At 35.6% G+C, this 19013-nt stretch overlaps 2 protein-coding genes across 2 annotated transcripts in view; both read right to left on the bottom strand.

Annotated features, from left to right (window-relative positions):
• Positions 1-3629, bottom strand: part of LOC137398496 (innexin unc-7-like) — a 65832-nt gene extending 62203 nt beyond the window's left edge. Inside the window, exon 1 of the mRNA XM_068084613.1 lies at positions 3491-3629. The gene's annotated coding sequence lies outside the window, so the exon portion shown is untranslated. The remainder of the gene's footprint in view (positions 1-3490) is intronic.
• A 1385-nt stretch (positions 3630-5014) lies between these two features.
• Positions 5015-19013, bottom strand: part of LOC137398504 (innexin unc-9-like) — a 35952-nt gene continuing 21953 nt past the window's right edge. The window contains exons 5-10 of the mRNA XM_068084621.1: positions 16586-16755; positions 14510-14624; positions 12809-12987; positions 10561-10705; positions 8951-9055; positions 5015-6076 (exon numbers count right to left, since the gene is read on the bottom strand). Coding sequence (XP_067940722.1) covers positions 5964-6076; positions 8951-9055; positions 10561-10705; positions 12809-12987; positions 14510-14624; positions 16586-16755 — 827 coding nt within the window. The 3' untranslated portion in view covers positions 5015-5963. The remainder of the gene's footprint in view (positions 6077-8950; positions 9056-10560; positions 10706-12808; positions 12988-14509; positions 14625-16585; positions 16756-19013) is intronic.

Genomic DNA, 19013 nt, shown 5'->3' with positions numbered 1-19013 from the left:
GTTTTATTAGTTTCTATGTGGGATTTCCAGTGCAATTGTCGTATAATTTCTAAATGTGTTTCTATTCTGTACATTTTGTATCAATCTTTACTATATTTAGAGCCATATCCATCCAGCTGTCTGTCTGTTTGTCTGTCTGTCTGTCCAAAGCCATAGTTGAAGCAATGATATACAGCCCCAAGGATAGCCGACGGCTCTCACATGGGCGGGGTTTAATGATGGAGGTCTGTTGGGATGAACCCGAACACGGCACCCGAACAAACAAATATGCTGAATAAAGCATCGTGTAAATTTACAAATATTATGAACTATAGTGATTATTTTACTTATCTGTTAAATTCATTTTGTTGTCAAATAAATATATTATCTCAATATTGTCACCATTATGATCAGTCAATTGCCATTCGCAAGCATTCGTGATATTAATAGTCACGATCGTAAAATTGCCCAAATTCGGTATTGTATTTAGATTTTGAGTATGAAAGCTACACTGCACAGTTTTGCCTGCTGTCCCATCTAATTGGCCAGGTAAAACAATGTGACAACGATGAAAGACTTTGTCATTTTATATTTGGGGTGGCAAAATATTAATCAAAAACTAGAAAAAAAGGCCATTGTTCGGTTGGTGCAATTATATTCAACTATAAGCATATACTACGACCTTTACCAATTTTAAAATTACTAAAAGTAGGTAAGTTGAAATGTTTTTTTTTGCATGGGTCCATTATTTTAGTTAGCTATCACCCCTACATTGTAGAAATTCAAGGTTTGCTATTGTGAACCGCGGCGTCTACTGACTGAATGAGCTAATGAAACGATAACAGCGAGTCGTGTTTTCCAAAACTTAACAAGGCAACGCGACTGCCCCGCGAGAGTCGTGTTTGCTCCGAAACCCAGGCTAGCACAATCCTAATAAAGCTCCATCATTAAACCCCGCCCTTATGATAGCCCTTGGCTATCCTTGGGGGGCTGTGTATCATTGGTTGAAGGTAAGTAAAAAGCTTGCATCGAACAGAGATTTGCACTCGCAACTTTCAGAACAATAGATCAACATTTCCACAGCTGTGCCACTTAACTACCCCTAGACTTTTCTGAATTGTTGTGCGTATAGTTAATACACTGCATGATCTTTTACAGCGCACTTGATTGCTAGAGTACCAGTATTGATGAATTGACATTTTTTAACGGGTGAGAGAGGCTTTTACAATCAGCCTCCATATTACGGCACCATATTGAGGCACAGCAGTGATTTAACATTACATCCCTTTTTGGCATCCCTTAAGTGAGGCTTGAATCACTGACCTATTTCTTGGAAGTCCAAAGGATTAACTGCTATACCACTAAACTATGACGCTCTATTGCTCCTCTATGAATGTTTGTTCTAACTTACAAAACAGATGTCGGAATGAAGTAACTCTGTACATGAATGTTTAACTGTAATGTTTGTTATTACGACACTGTGTTACACTCGATGTCACGATGCTTTCACAAGAATGTCAATGACAGTTGAATCGTTCCGTGGCTTTATCTCATATGTAAACATTGCACTAAGCATGTCGTTCGCACTTCAATACATGGACAGACATGAACATATATTTGGAATACACGAGGCCATTATGTATGTACAAGTCTCTTTATCGAAATACAATAGATGCTGTTAATCCGCACTCAACAGAACAAAACCACAGGCCATAAGCAACAGTGGGTCTTTCATTTTAAAGTTTCAAGAGACAATGAAGCGCAGACGGGATCTGAGTCCGGAATAAAAACACGAATGCAACGAACGAATTATTGCGAGGACAAAACTTTATAAATGAAGTTGGTTTGTTAAGTAAATCACGAACGGCGGAATAACACTGAGAAAATACTTAAATGTTGATGTTGGAGGTCTTTAAAGAGCCTCTGCTTTCACCAAAATTATTGTATGTTTGTTCAAATTGGTAGATGAGATATGCCCAAGAATGAAAACTTCATAAACTATCTTTTTCATGTACATGTTCCTAGTCTTGCATCTATACTATTACCCGTTGTTACTTCGTCTTTTTTTGGTTACGAAGCACAAATGATTATAAACACTAGCATGATTATTCTGCAGCCTTGGAAGATGGCTGATTAGCTCAGTTGACTAGAAGTTGACTTACAAGTTGAATGTAAGGAGTTCAAGCCCTACACAAAGCAATCTCTTTTTCTCGGAATAGCAGAAATATTCTAAAGCTTCGAAAGGTGGCTGATTAGCTAAGTTGTTTAGAGTGCCGGTCTAATATTCTGTATGCCATGGATTTGAGCCCCGTATTAGCTAACATTTCAGCTATCGCCGTTCATGTCCAGAATTTTTTAATCACGCATTAGTGTTGACAAATTTAAAAACAATTGCGATCGTACCACAAATATATACGGTTTTGACATCCATGCTGCACCTTATCATTTCTGACAATTTGACATTGATCCAAGAGTCATATTTGATTTATGGTACTTGGGTGAGATTTTGAAACGAATCTCAAATGAAACTGATTTCAGATAGTAGAAGTTAACATGTAAATTGTAATCTGTCCAATGAGGACCAGTCATTTCAATGAATCAAATATACATAAATTATTTCTCGTTTTTCAGTTACGGAAGCACCATATTGTATGTTACAACACTATGGTTTTGTTTTCTTATCAAAATTATATTGCAAATTCCCCCTTTTCCACATAACGTTTGCATGCTTGTGAGCTCTTGTGAAACTACATATCTAGTGAAGCCATGTTGTGCGCTAGTGAAGAAGCTTTTACCAGATTAAAACATGGTTTTTTGGAGTAGCTCTATTGATGTACTTATAAATGTCAACCACAAAATTTTGTCAAAGTATTAGGAAAGTGATATCTTCATTAGCGATTTACTGTTTACCCATTGCAATAAAAGCTATAATCTAGAGATCACTGTAGGAAGTCCTGTCTCCTCGTGGAGGATAATTCAGTCGAAAAAGACAAAACGACCATTGTTTGTTGTTGATTTTATAAACTTGCATGCATTTGACTCTCAGTATATTATTCCTTCATTGAATTTTCCAAATGATAGTTTTAGTTCAGACGGGGCTGAAAAGGTAGGAGTAAACAAAACCGTTGTGTGAAACTAAACTTATATGCTAAGTTGAAACAATCTAGTACAATTTCTGTATCAACTTAAATAATATTTCAAAGAACCTGCTTTGAGACCGTTCTGATACACCCACTTGTGTTGACCTCGTTACATTATTATGTTTGGTTATTTCAAAAATGTTAACGTTCTAGAAAAGTAACTGCACTGCAAATATAGATTTAACTTTGTGGAGGCGCTAAACCGAGAATTATTAGATTGATTTAAAAAACAAAATATTTTGTTATTAAACTTCGTGGTTTATCTACAAAGCATAGGCTGGTTTTGATTACATAATACATTACAAAATTTATCGTTCATGAAAGCTATTGTAAAACCAACTTTGAAATGTGTTGAAGTAACATTGGCTTACCTTAATGTGTCCTTTGGGTTAGTAACAACCAACTAGTAGGTGTGAAAGTGAGCTCAGGCAAATTCGACGAGGCGAGATTTATTTTCCACAGTCCAGTGATCAGCACCACAGCTTTGAATCACTTCTTTATCTCGTCTGCATTGTTATCTATGATTTGAGCAGGCTGGCTGCGGGTCGTATTGATAACTCCTCCCACTATTATTAGCCTCGACTATGGGCTAAGCACGGGTGGCTGGACAAATTAGATTATTGCTAGCTATGACGACAATGTTTGACAATGCTCGTTGCAAATGCTTTATGGTAGTGTTTTGTCAACAATTAAGGTTTCATGCTATGCGTTGAGGAGACAACTTCATATTAGGGAACGATATTTAAAGGTTGACTTGCAACTAAATTCACATTACAGTTATTTGGTATTAAAAGATTCACCATGTCTTACTCTGCTGTGTTGTAGGTGGAAATTATGTGAAAATGTGATTACAAGCTCTTAAAAGCTTGAAAACGAACACTTCAACGCAGCCATCATGAAAGCGCCGTAGGTTGGAATATGACATAGTTGAACACGATGAAAAGTAGTTCACACTTTCTTGCAACCTCATTCGTCCAAATATTTTCACAACTAAACTTCACACATTCAATAAAACCATGTCTATTGTTCTTGCAAATCTATTTCAATATTATTATTGTAATGCTGTCACTTGGGGCACTGATATCTCAAAACCTAGTCTGAAAATTAGTTTATATTTTAACCTTAGCTCGAGGGGGTGCATATCATCCTCTGATAAACATGAGGGGCTTGTTGGTCACCAGTGATGGTCGAAAAATGCTGCAGAAGTTGTTCCCCATTTGGCAGAAAATATGTGTCTTATGATCAGATTATGACTGAATGATTAGACCAAGCTGAAATGAAACTGTAAAGTAGCGAGCATCTATATTTGATACGGGGTCTTCGGGAGAACCCAACGCGTTTGCTATAAACTAGTGCTATGATACGTTTTATATTTAGCCGTTTATTGGCCTCTCATTTAACGTGGTAACATCACGTGTCAAAACAATAGCCTCGTTGAGTACGGCATTTAAATAAAAGAATTTTAACCTAAAGCCGCTTTTTCAACTTTTCGGTTTTGAGCTTTTGAGAGCTTGTAATCACGTTTCCACATATTTTGCACCTACAACACAGCAAATTAAAACACGGCGAACCTTTTGATACCAAATAGCTGTAATGTAAATTTTGTTGCAAGTCAACCTTTAATTATTATTAACATTTTGCTGCACAAAATTATGACCATCGAATATTTCTTCCTGTATTTGCTACATGGCAAAATTAAATCTGTGTTACATCCACAAATACGCCTTCTATTTACTTTTTCGTTCTAGTGAAAATCATTTGTTAAAAAAACAAATTTTAGATATTTAGTGTAGATATTGAAGGTGCTTTTAATGTTTCCATCTCATTTTTGGTGAAAATCAACATCAAATGAGCATTACAAATCGAACTTGTCCACTCTTGACAGGGAACACAACTCCTCAACAAATAACTTTTATTTGTGTACTTTATTGGTGTATGACAAATAATATTAAATGGGACAGTAGAAATAAGAACACACTATAAGAATAAGCCAAAGATGTTTGTTACAAAAGTCAAGTGGAACTGAAAGAGCTATCTGTTCAATAAAAGGAATACTGGCGATCAATCGACTGACAAAATGTGCCAAACTGTCGGATAGACTCCCATGTACAGAGATTTCGCATGACAAGCACTGCAGGTGTCCGATGGTGGGGACGATAAGTCATGCGAAACCAATGCACACTTTTGTCACTCAGCCACTTTGACAGCATATCGTCAGCCGGCTCATCAGTAGGTATAAAATAGTGTGACTCCCAAAACTGCATAGAAACATAATTCTCAGAATGGACAAACAACCAATTACTCAATCAGCTGACAATACGTAATGTATTGATACATAGTCAAAATCAACACGTAAAAAAGTAAGCAGTGTCGATAATAGTACGACAAAGTTGTGCGTTCTGCTAAAAGTAAGGGCCATGAGTAGCGATGACCGCAGAACCTCATCATACTGGGAGTGAAGGCGGGTTGCGAACAACTCTGTAACCTTGAAGAAACAGACTAGACATTGTTCAGCTAAGCTTCGAAACAATCAGTGCAAGTCAAAATTAATGCTACTTTATAAGTACAAAGAACGATTACAAGATGAATATATGCCAAAATATTATATGAAGAATAATAACGCTTGGAAAGCATAATATATAGGAAGAGGAATCAAGCTTTATGTACGACTTACTAATCTATTGCTTTTAAATCATAGCCTTAGTCCTAAACCAAAATTATTTTATCGTCGCGGGCAATGAGCAAGTTAGGAAAGCCTATCATGAATGTATTTCAATTAAAACTGGTCTTCAAAAAAATTGCATAGCTTGGCAGGTCCGCGGTGGTTCGACAAAAGCGCATAATCTAGACTGCCTCATCGGCTTGCCGTCCTGGCAACAAGTTGTCAGTGGTTGGCTCGTATCGAGGCTTGCGTGTTTGAAGCCATTGGTCCCACAAGGCAGCCATGATCTCCCCACCTGTAAAGTTGAAAAGGTCAATTGAGAGATGTAGGACGCAATATATCACTATAAAGAGTAAGATGGAGCTAAGGCTACATTGTGTTACAGTAACAGCAGGGCTATATTTTCAGTAACGATTAATTTGCACCCATCAGAGGGTGTTTGTTCTGACCACTCAAACTATTTTGACCTACATGCTGACTTTAAATATTTATAAATTTATTTCTAAAAGATATGTAATTTGTCAGGCTATACAATGGATATCAAAGATGAACTTGCCCAAAATTTTAGTAGTATCGGTATTTTTCTACCATTTGCGATTGTTTTTGATGTTTGAGGTGATCTGACTGCCAGGATGTTTCAAGATTGAACTGGACAAAACTTGATCGTGGTTTAAACGCTTAGATTCAAACGAAAACATGATTAGGACGTCAATAGTTGCAATGAGACTGACAGAATAGAGATGCTGCAACTTGAACGCAATAGCCGATTTCAATAACGAGAGAGACAGGCTAGTGATGTCATTTCGCATGTATTTTTCAATCAAGCATTTAACGGAAATCAAGTTTTATCGATTTTAATATTGAAACTTCCTGGCAGTCTGATCACCCTAAACACCAAAAAAAAACTTTCTAATGAAATCTACTAAAATTCTGTGTAAGTTAATCGTCAAAATCATCGTCCAAAATCATCGAAATTGATTCCCTTGTTTAATTACCATAAAGGAAGAAACGCTGTGCTCACACATGGGAAATATTATCCGATGTGTCATCACAAATTAAATGCAGCCATATTCACCGAATAGGCGAATACTCATTAAATAATATATATAACACTTGGAAAGAAACATAAAAATAAAAAAAAAGATTGATTAAACACTTTTATGGAAACACGAGAGCAATTAACATTAACAGTAGAAACAACAATAAAAGATGTAAAAAACAAATAGACTTCTGGTTTTAAGTTGTAGCCTGTGCTCAATGTGATAATTTTGTAGCCTGTGTACAGCGTGATAATGTTGAACACATGCTACAACATAAAACCAACAACTTCACACCAAATTTAATATAAACTAACAGCACTATTACTCCAGCTAAAATTACAAACTTTTAGACATTTCCTGGCAGATGCCAAAAAAATCACAGGGTATTTTGATATGGCATAAATTTTTTGGACATTCCCCAGGACATTGATCTGCGGTCACAGACTATACATAAGGCTAGTAAGCTAAACCACAAACGGATCAAATGACCTGGACATGTTCACAAATAAGGTCAAATAGTCCAGCAATGTTTCAATTGTTTGACATCGTAATCACGTGGGAGAGCTGCTGGTAAGGAGAAACTATAATACTAGTACCCTGGCAGCCCTGTGATTCATGAGCGATTGCCATGTGATATAACCATACATAGAATTACTGTTCAATGTTAATACGTGGTTGATTGGTGCAGATGGTAAAATGTTGTGCTGAAAGTCATGAGTTCAAATCCCGCACAATGCAATTTTTTTAAATTTTAACCAAGTTGAAAGTCATGAGTTCAAATCCAGCACAATGTAATTTTTTAACCAACAGCAGAAGGTAGCGTGATTAGCTGTTGTGCTAAAAGTCGTGAGTTCGAATCCCACACGATTCAGTCCTTTTTCCAATATTCTGCAGTGGCTTTAAACAGATAGACAGACACTATTCGATTTAATAGAAATAGCGCCATGATTACAAAGTTTTCAAACAGCAATAGCTTAGTGATACACCGCCATATTGCACTGCAATACCATCATAGAAATGCCTGTGACGTTCTCGTTCTGTCGTGATTCAGTGTCACAGTTTGTAAGCGAATACCAGTGCGATGCACCATTTTTGTGCCACGGAACCAGCCTTGGCGACCAGCGTCGTCACAGATATGCATGTCTTGCTTTTTCACTGCTTCGTATGCAAACGTATGCCTTGACATAAGGCCTCACACAACCATCATTTCACTATTATCGCACCCCATAGAAACACGATCTGCTTATCGGCCCAGCATAGCACATCAGCACTGTCCCACCCAAGTGTGGCTGTATTGAAACTTAGTAAATATGAACTCACGAATAGATTTCAAAGGGCGGACGCAAGCATTAGATTTCTAACCCAGCACAATAGGATATCCATCTCAAATATGAGAAACTGTCTTCAGATAAAACGAGTGTAACGTACCTACATGCTGATATGCTGTACGAGGTAAAATATTGCCTTACTCATAGCTGATTCCGCACATTTTTTTAGCGAAATTATTTACATTTAATTATCATTACATCCTTTCAACTCTGAAATGACAAGCTACTATAAAAGGCCTCTTTTAATCAACAGACGTTACCTCCAAATTTTAAGAAGGATGAATATTTTACTACTTCTCGTTCCAGAGTCAAACAATTTCTACTTCAAGAGAGTTATATTCTCGCAACTGTCATGTAACAATTGTTACTATAATAAGAGCCATGCCTGTCTATCCGTCCAAAGCCACGCTATGAGCGTTAGGAAAAGAGACTGCACCGCTCAGAAATCAAACCAAGATATTTGACTTTGCAGTCAACTGCACTTCCATCTAAACCACCTAACCATTTTGCTGCACTACGAAATATTTGTGCATGTACTTATTACACCTGACGATCTCTCAAGGCACATGGGACTGCCAGGGTGCTATTAGGAATATTTCAAGCAACCAATGACTAATATTTGGCAACACTAAACGTCTGCCAATCCTTAAGCAGTGTCTGTCTAGCCTAGATGTTACACTGTGATGCTAAATAATCGTTTGATCCAACATATTTACATCAATTATTATACTAATATGTATTATTCTAAAGCCAACCAACTACTAAAATAACTATCAGTATATCTGTGGAGCGTAGCCCTACCGATAGCATCATTGGTGTTCTTGAGAATGAGACGCATGCAAAACACCCCATCCAATCGCAGGTAGCCATTCATGAACTCATTAATATCATCCTGATTGTAATCATCTACAACAGAGGCAAAGCTTGATATGCGGGGAGAAAACTCCAAATTTTGCAAAAAGATTGGCACAGCGCCTGGCAATGTTGCCAATTCTTCGACCTATAGATTTCCCAACTATTGACCAACTTAAAAGGTGTACAGCTAAAATAGTTTTCTGTTACTAATAAATACATTTTTAATCATTACAAAATATCATTCTACAATATGTAATTGATATATTCACAAACAAATAAAAAAGCTAATACGCATTAGCTGCCAATTCAGAGGGTGATAACTTTTTAATACCAAATGAAATTGCTATTTTCTTTGTTATGAAAAATAGAATTAAAGTGCACATTGTCTTTTTACTGGAAGATGCCAACGAGAGAGTTGGAACTCTTTACAAGACAAATGAGCTGCGTAAATGGTAGAGTGAAAGGAGAAACGGGCTTAGATTTTGTCTCAAAAAGTCCTTGAAGCAAAACTCTAACATCTAAACTGAGTCAAGTAAAACATACTTAGAGCCAGCACTCTACTTTTAACACAAAAATTGGGCAGATAGGGTTCTCTACAGGTGTAATAAATTTTTTGAAAGTATCATGGTTGCACAAAGGAGGGGAATGACCGGGGAAAATTAAAAAGAAAACGCAAAATAACAAAATATAGTTAAAATATATAGGCTATGTTTATTTCAACTTGAATTATTGCCAAGCCTACACTTCTGTTCGGGTGTCAATAAAGTTCAGTAACCAATAGAAACTTTATTAACTCGTTTATTTTTTCCACCTTGTTTTACATCTTACCACAACACATTCTTGTATTGCTAGTTGTACTTATCCGTAGTATTTATTAGGATGTCTCTGTAGAGCTTTTTAGGTTGGCGAACAAGTTAAATGTATTACGTTGTGATCTTGCAAAAAAATTTGACCAAACATATTACGGTTTAACCAAAAGAGTCGGATTCTGAAAAAAAAATTTATATTGAGAGGTTCGACGGTATATCTTCCTTTACGGATCTCTATAGCGCCTATTTAATCGCTATGTTTAATATTTGCTGCATTCACCAGAGACTCGCTATAGATTGTTGGGTGTAAAATTAATCCAAAACATAAACATTATATGAACATTTGATTCAAACACAATTTTATCCTTCATTTGAATAATTTAACCAAATTATTAGGAAAATTTGACCAAACATTTAGTTTGGCCATATATTCGGATTCTAAAAAACAATTAAATTCGTATGAAAAAGTTCAACTGTACTTCATGCTTTACATTTTTCTACAGCTTTTTTAAGTTATTTCTATGTGTAATTATCTGCTGAATTAATTGAGAAGCTGCTAAATAATGTTAAATGTAAAATGAGTGAAATCAAATGTTCAAGTGAACATTTGATCCGATCATAATCTAAATATTTAAAAAGTTAAAACAAATCCAATTGATATGTAGAGATTTGACTGAAACATATTCTGAGATGTGTTAAAATCCACAGGCCTGAATACCAACCATCCCATCTCACTGTTACGTTTACCTTTCTGCAGACGTCCCATGATGGTCAGGTACTTTCTGACAAAAGTCCTGTTGACAGAGTTGAGAGCGGTGAAAAGCCATAAGACGAAGCCGAGAACGCTAGCTGCAGCGAGGAACACGAGCCAAAACCAGAGGACAACAAACACCTAAAAGTCAAAATAGGTCACAGTTTGACCGAGTGACAGCAGATTCATTCAAAAGATGTTTAAACTGTAAATTGTAATAAATAATACAAAATATTCTACATCCTGATATGGTGAATCGAGTAAGTGAAAGAATTTGACACTTTGCACAGCTTCTGACCGGTCACACAGTTGTTTACTTGTTTATTTTCAGTGATTCAGGAAATTGTAGGTCACGGGTTCAAGACCAGTAGAAAGCAATCTTTTATAAAAGTACTTTAATTACTCATAGTATACAATTTCAGTATAGAGTACATCTGAACCCCTTTGTTGGAAAACTAAATTTTTCATGTACATCATTGTTACTTAGTGTGAATTCAGTTAATAGCCATAAACTATAAATTAAATTAATTCTCATTTTGTGCTGATTTCAAATATGTAATAATTATGTAGGCTGAATTCTGAACATTTCTTTTTTTAATGGTTGAAGATAACAATCTGTACAGATATGATCACACCGCATACATTTTATTCGCTTATTTCAAGTCCTATATATATATATATATATATATATATCATAAATGGCCTGAAAACCATATTTTGGCACCACTAGCATGCTAAAATGATATGCTACGGGTCAATATACATGTGAGGCGAATCTATATGATATATATTAAGCCTTTTTATCTAGGACACGCTGGTTTCAACATGGATACTACTGGCACATAGCAAGGCAGAGCATACTGATAACGTGGATACTGGCACATAGCAAGGCAGAGCATACTGATAACATGGATACTACTGGCACATAGCAAGGCAGAGCATACTGATAACATGGATACTGGCACATAGCAAGCCAGAGCATACTGATAACATGGATACTGACACATAGCAAGGCAGAGCATACTGATAACATGGATACTGGCACATAGCAAGGTAGAGCATACTGATAACATGGTTTACAAGTAATAGGATCAGTTTATTAGAAAATCTTTTCAATAATCTTAGAGAAGGTTATGGCTTTATGGTGCAGTTTAAAAGCATTTTGAATTCCTACCATACAAGATACATGCCATTTATACACCTACCAAGCAATGATAGAATTGTTACCTATGTCATACAGATAAGCGCAGAAAAGCGTAATGACGTTAGTGGTGGGAGGTGGGAGTCTTTAAGCATGACGAATGAGGTGATAAACCTTATCATCTTCGCCTACACACCTACTTAAGAAAGCTAACAAACTGAATGGAACACTGAGTACAAGCGAGGGTGTGGAGAAAGAAATGCAAATGGCGTGTTTCTCGATAACCACACGTGATGAAATACAGGTATGAGCAATCCTCCCGGAAACCTAATAAAAATGAATTAGAGCTCTTGACATCAGACATGCTGCTATTTACCCTGGTTTCAGACAAATTTGGCGGTCGCAGCTCTTATTACAGACATTTAGACATATTTTAGACATTATTTTAGACATACACAATATTTGAAGTTTTTTTCTTTGCAGCATAGTCCTTGCTGTCGAGAAAAAAGTGAACAAATCTATTTAAATTGACATTGTAGTGTGCACACCCCTTAACTTAGGTACAATTACCATAATCACACATTCTAAACCAAGTGAAAGGGATAAAAAAGAGACCGGTTGTCGATACAAACCAACAATACCTCAGTTACTCATTAAATTAAGTTATGCTTAATTTTTTCTTTTCCAAGGATCAATGGAGTGAGTTTGAAAAGATCTTAGAACGGATTAGGCAATTTACATGTATTTTACTGTTCTTATACCATAGAATCCCAATAATGTAAACGTTTCTGGAACAGATGATTTACGTTGTAGGAGCCTCTACTGGAATAGTAAAAGGAGAAGCATGGGCATGTCAAGTAGGAAAAACAGACGAGATGAGAATGTGCTAATAAAAAGTGTTTTACCAGTCCAATCATTAGACAAAGCTACACTTGAATGAGTCACATGCACGCACGCACACTTCTTTTAATAAGATCTAAAGCGAAAAAAAAACCAAAATAGTAAGTCGATTCATGCCTAGAAAAATAGAATGTCATATAAATCGCCCGCGATGACAAACCATAGCCTCTGTTCCTTATCTACTCAGCCATAAAGTTACTAACCTTTTCGTTGAACAGATTGACAGGGAGGACACACTGCACGGTGTATCTTTGCATGTTGCCTCCGAGACGTCGAACCCAGAAATCGCAGAAAGTCACATAGGGAAATCTTACTGACCCGGAGTAATCAGGATTCTGAAGGGCTTTAAGTTGCTCGGTGCCATACGCGGAATATCCATCACCTAAAAGCAAGTAAATACATGAAATATCCATCACCTAAAAGCAAGAAAATACATGAAATATCACCCCCTAAAAGCAAGAAAGCGAATGGAATATCCATAATCTAATAGCAAGAAAGTTCAATGGAATATCCACCCCCTAAAAGCAAGAAAATACATGGAATATCCACCCCCTAAAACCAAGAAAGTAAATGGAATATCCATCACCTAAAAGCAAGTAAATACATGGAATATCCATCACCTAAAAACAAGGAAAAACATATATGATCGTCTCAGTTTGAAAACCTACATAATTATGCAAAATAAACTGGATCTTTTTGTTGAAAAACTAAAATTCTCATTTAAACATTGTTACTCATTGTGAATCAGTCAATAGCCATAAGTTATATATTAAATTAATCCTCATTTCTCTTGATTTCAAATATGTAAACCAAACAGCTGTAAGATATGTTTTTGGATGATTATGTAGGCTAAATTCTGAACATTTCATTTTTTTTAATGGTTGACAATAACAATCTGGCCAGATATGATCACACCAAATACACTTTTATTTGCTTATCTACATATAGCTGTATATTTAGCATACATAATCATTCAAAAACACAATTTAACAGCTGTCTAGTTTACATATTTGGTATCGGGACAAAATGAGAATTATTGACTATTGATTAAATTCACAATGAGTAACAATATTATAAATGAGAATTTAGTTTTTCAACAAAGGAGTTCAGTTTATTTCGCTCACAACTGTAGCTTGTCAACATTAAGACGTGATAATGTTGGCATGGAAGCATAGATGGTATCCTCACAAAACAAAGTTTAGCTTTCGATAAAAATTGGTTTTCTGATAAGGCACATGGTTCATTTCAACAGGCTATAAAACTTACTATATTGTCCGTTAACGACAATCATAAATGACTAACCAAAATTTATTCCATGATGCCTAATAGGAATAGTATAATAATCAATATTATGTGTAGATGATACAATCAATGGATACCTCAGGTCATAAGCTTTCTATTGCCTTTGAACATTATCAAACAAGATTGAAGATAAATTCAACGCTTTTCATTTATACATGAGTAAATGCTGTTGCGTTGAAATCGCAAAAAGCTGACAGTAGAACGAAAGTAATGACATTTGACATAAATTCACAAACTACAAATCTTTTGTGAGTTCAATTGGAAAAAGTTTTTTGAAATGTTTAAATTCTACATTGCAACATTACGACCCAAATCTCTCAGATTCAGTGATAAGCTTGGCACAGCTGCAACTTTTTACTCTAAAAAACAGCCAGTCTGGCGTATTGCCAACTGAGTCGTTATGTAACTCTCGAGTACTAGAATTACAATATGCATCTTAACAATTTGACATGCCCAACTTGATGGTAAGTCATCTAACAGAGAAACAACTAATGAATTATACGGTCGCGAATCATTTGTCAAGACTTCACGGTGACTAGCACGCGTTACGCCTCCAGCGGCTCAACAGACAGAGATGCTGCCTGGCAGCTATAAAAACTCACCAAGCATAGCTTCTAGAAGGAAGATCATGCCGATAGCATTGGCGATATAGAGAACTTTCACAATCAAGTATGCGAAGAAAAGGAAATGACCAAAGTTCTTGCCCACACCGACCCTCTGAAAAACAATGAGTTGATATGAGAAGACAACTCCAACGTATAAAGCCATATAGTGAGAGGCTAGCCCTTGTTGTTAATGGACAATAAAACAATGTCCATAGTCTACACTCTACAGTTTAAGACACAGAACATAAAAAACTGCTATTGGGCAAATATTTCATTCATTTCATTCAACATATTCATTTTAACGTAGGGTTGTGTATAGACCTTAGACAGTCGATAGAATCGGCTTATGCATGGTGCCAAAACATTTTTTCGATAGCAGCATTGAGCTATACAGATTTTTAATATATGATTTGCCATTTTTCAAGATTTTTACACAAGGTAATTTGGAAAACATTTGTTTCAAATAAAACTACTTTCCACAAAGTATTAAAAAAATTGTATAAATTTTTGGTATGATCAATAAACGTAGACTGAACAACGAGTCACCAAAGTATATGTCTTAAATTTTAATTTTATTTGTAAGATATAAAACAAAATATAGCTATTTTTACAAATTTAGAATCTTTTTGTTAGATTAGATAAACTGTATGTTTTCAAATAAAACTACTTACAACAAAGTAGTAAAACAACTATAAATATTTGGTATGATCAATAGACAAACTTGAACAAAGAGCCACCATAACATATTAAATTTTAATTTTATTTTTAAGGAAATAAAATATAAAAGATAACTATTTTTTTACAAATGTAGAATTTTTCAGTAAGATTCGGCTATAATTTTTTTAAATGTACTCCTTCTAAAATAATAAATTTACAGCCGCCCAAGAAAATGTTTGTATAATTATGTCTTGTTAGGTGAAAATGAGAATTTTTTATTGTTTTAATATGAAATGTTAAACAATTTCACAAATGAACAAAAATTGAGACATTTTTAAAGGTCTATATGTAAGTCTAGAGTTTCTATGTATCTAATATATGTTCTATTTCAATTTTTGTTTTAAGATTGGTTATTCGCAGACAAACTAGAATCTAAAATTACTGAGAGCTCAATCAAAGAATTTGCCATTACTAAAAGTTTACGTATTAAATTAAATAAATTGTATCAAATTTCTTTCGCAGATGGTTTGAGAATTTGGTATCATTAATAAGACTGCAAAAGGGCATGGATTTCTCTTCACAGAGGCGTAGTAGCATGATACATACTCTGTTTTGGTGAGCAATGAAAATCTTTAAAAAAAAAGGCATTCCTAAAATGAAAGAATTTAAACAAACAATCGATTCTTTTCCAATGAAGTAGAAAAAATGATTGGACGCTTACAGTAATGATTGTGACATAGCTAGGGCTGACCTCAAAAGGACATAAAAAATGGCAAAAATTGCTGCCAGTACAGAATGCTGCCAAGATAAGTGCCTGAAAAGCAGATTCTCAAATGATTTAATGCTGTTTAGTAGGAATAATTGACAGTAAGACGTTTCGAATAGTAAATATTTATGCCAGTGCGGTTCAACTGCTCAAAACAGAAGTTACATTGTTTATCATTAGGAAAACGTCATAAAAATTAGAGAAAATACATGTGTCACATTAGCATGGCATGGTCTAGTGTCTAGCTGATGACATCAAGTGTCATGATTCCACTACGTGATCATCAACTTGCTGAACATGCCATCTGTTGGCACACTGCACAGGTTGCAGACCACCCAGTAGCACTGAAAGCTCAGGTATGGCAAGTGGTGCAAGTTTTGCATATTCATACTGGTGCCTTTGAATCTCAAGAATGACTGCGGCCAAGAAAGACCACCCAATAGCAAAGTGCTGAAGGCTGAGACAGGCAAGTCACACAAGGTGATTATTCCCATAATGGTGCCTATGATGCCATAAAAATGAATGAGCAAGTGTTCATGAATATACATGATGGTGAATTATAAATGCACGACGAAAATGATGAATAAATTTCTGGCACCATTTATCATCCATCGCATGAGAAAAAAGCAAATGAAGCGTGAGAACCATACTCTGCCATTTAGGGGGCGTCTGTATCCGAGCACTCGATCCATTTGGTTCACTAGATACTGCACAGTTTTGTCTCTCGTTTCTGGGTTCAGACTAGAAGTTCCTTTGGTAGCTTTAACCATAGCTTCTACATCGTAACCACCGGTGTTGCTCGCCCACGCCCATATTTGAGCTAAAAAGGGTAATCGTTAAGTCACTAGAATTATACAATACTTAGTTTCGATTGAACTATTGAACTCTCCCTTATTGGTTTATCCAAGATTATATAAGCGATTAAAGATTATATAGTCCATAGTTTAAAACTAAATCTAGGGTCATAGCTACGAAAATAACAAAAAATGTTACAAATGAAAAAGATCTATAAGTAAATCATAGTAAAAAAATCTGGGAGAAGCAACTACGAAAATAATGAAACATGGTACAAATGCAATTAATTCGCTCTATTAGCCTGGTGATTGAGCAGGCGTATCTAACACAAACCTCTGTCCACCTTATTTTGGCATCAGTCCAAATTATTTTTTCTTCATGTCAAACTCAAGACAATCATATCAAAATTCCAATCAAAGCAGTGAGTAGCTTGTTTTTCAATTCAAGCACAGAGAACAAAGAGTTAGACCAAACAAGAATTGACTTTGTTCTCGGCTACACCTATTATCAACCTGACGCTAAAACCACAAATCAGACGCTATCACCACGCTATCACCACGTGTAGACAAACACTAGCCGTTTAGGCGACTTCGTATTGTTATCTTGAAGATCATAGCTTATTCAAACAACGCTTCAAATTTTTAAACCTAGTTAGTGACTATCTTATTGTGTTACTAATAGAAGACATTCTGTCTACATAATGGCTAGAGATAATGTAGCGTATCTGGTTGCTGCCCTGGAGGGGTAATGTAGGACTGAATAGCCAAAGATTAAATGTCTTTTGCATGAATCACACTTGATGTCTGGTCTAGTTAATTCAATATACTTTTTGGTATTTCGATTGAAATTAATGCTAAGAGAGTATTGCTTAATATAAGTGAAAACCAGGAGGGTGTTTCGCATGAAAAGACCAATGAGAGGAGAGTTCAATCGAAATTAATTAAAAATATAATCAAGAATCTAGTTTTATAGAGACAGTCGAAAAGGTATTTCTATTGGAATGAAAAATAAGATAGTATTTCTTGATCGAAATGAAAACCAAGGTGTTTTCATTGACAAGACCACTAGGTCGGCACAATTGGCTTTAATTAAAATTACAATTAGGAACGTAGTTTTGTAGAAATAATCAAAATGGTATGTCTATTGAAATAAAAACCATGAAAGTATTTCTCAGTTTAATCGAAATGAAAACCAGCAGAATGTTTATCTTGAAATGACTACTAAGGACAGTTCTACCGAAATAAATTGAAAACAGCCAATAAAATAGTTTTATTGAGACAGCCAGCATGGTATTTCCATTGAAACGAAAACTGGGAGAACAATTTGATTGAAATGACACCGAGCAAAGTATTTCTGTTAAAATAACAATCAGCAGAGTATTTCTATTGAAATAACAGCTTACAAAAAATAACTGCACTCCTAAAGTCACAAACTGTCAAACTCTGCGCCAGCTTTGACACAAAGTTATGCAAATGGTTGCCAAGCGACATGATTTTTAAAGAAGCACCTATCAACGTGACACATTCATAAGAATAACCATAGAAACACTGTTTCATAGAACTGGCATATGCTAGTACCTAAACTACATGCCAGATTTCAGCAACGTGCAGTAAGGCAACAGTAACCTTACGACAAACTACTCAGCGGAGGCCGCAAGAATTTATGCAAGTATAAGTTTTTGCTAATTGACAATCATTTCAGACAAACACTATGTTTCCATGATGCGCAGTGCTTCGGAGTTGCGCTATCTCCGAATCATGGAAACGGCGTCTTCGCACTGAAATCACTGCGCACTGATCAGTGCGAAGCCAGTGCAAATTCGCAGCAAGGAAACAGCGACTGCGCAGTGGCTGCGCATAGCTCTCCTGCCGTGGAGACAGATTTTTCGATGGCCATAAACTAGTACAAAGGTTGTCCTGCTAATCTTGTTTTTTCACTATTCTTCCCATCTTCTTTCACATAAATTTAATTATAGTCTGCATTCACGAGGATGATGAGGTGATTACTTTCCTGGACTTTGTTATCGATGCCAACACTTCGAAAAATAGGTGGCAAGTCCTAAATTAACGTTTAAATAATATATTACTTAAAAATACTTATTAAAAATATATTACTATGTAAAAAGTGTGTTAAGGTTTGTAAAACCTTGTGAATGTGTATTGTAAATAAAAGTATAATGACGACAGAATAATAAAAAAGACTGTTTATGACGTTCGGTATCCGTGATTGATTCTATTTCTCCATCAGGCGATTCGATTTATACAATTTCTCTTCTCTGGCTAA

Source organism: Watersipora subatra, chromosome 6 (assembly GCF_963576615.1).
Source record: "Watersipora subatra chromosome 6, tzWatSuba1.1, whole genome shotgun sequence".
NCBI classification, from domain to species: domain Eukaryota; kingdom Metazoa; phylum Bryozoa; class Gymnolaemata; order Cheilostomatida; family Watersiporidae; genus Watersipora; species Watersipora subatra.
The sequence above is the reverse complement of the archived record's forward strand: the minus strand, read 5'-3'. Positions and strand labels throughout refer to the sequence as shown.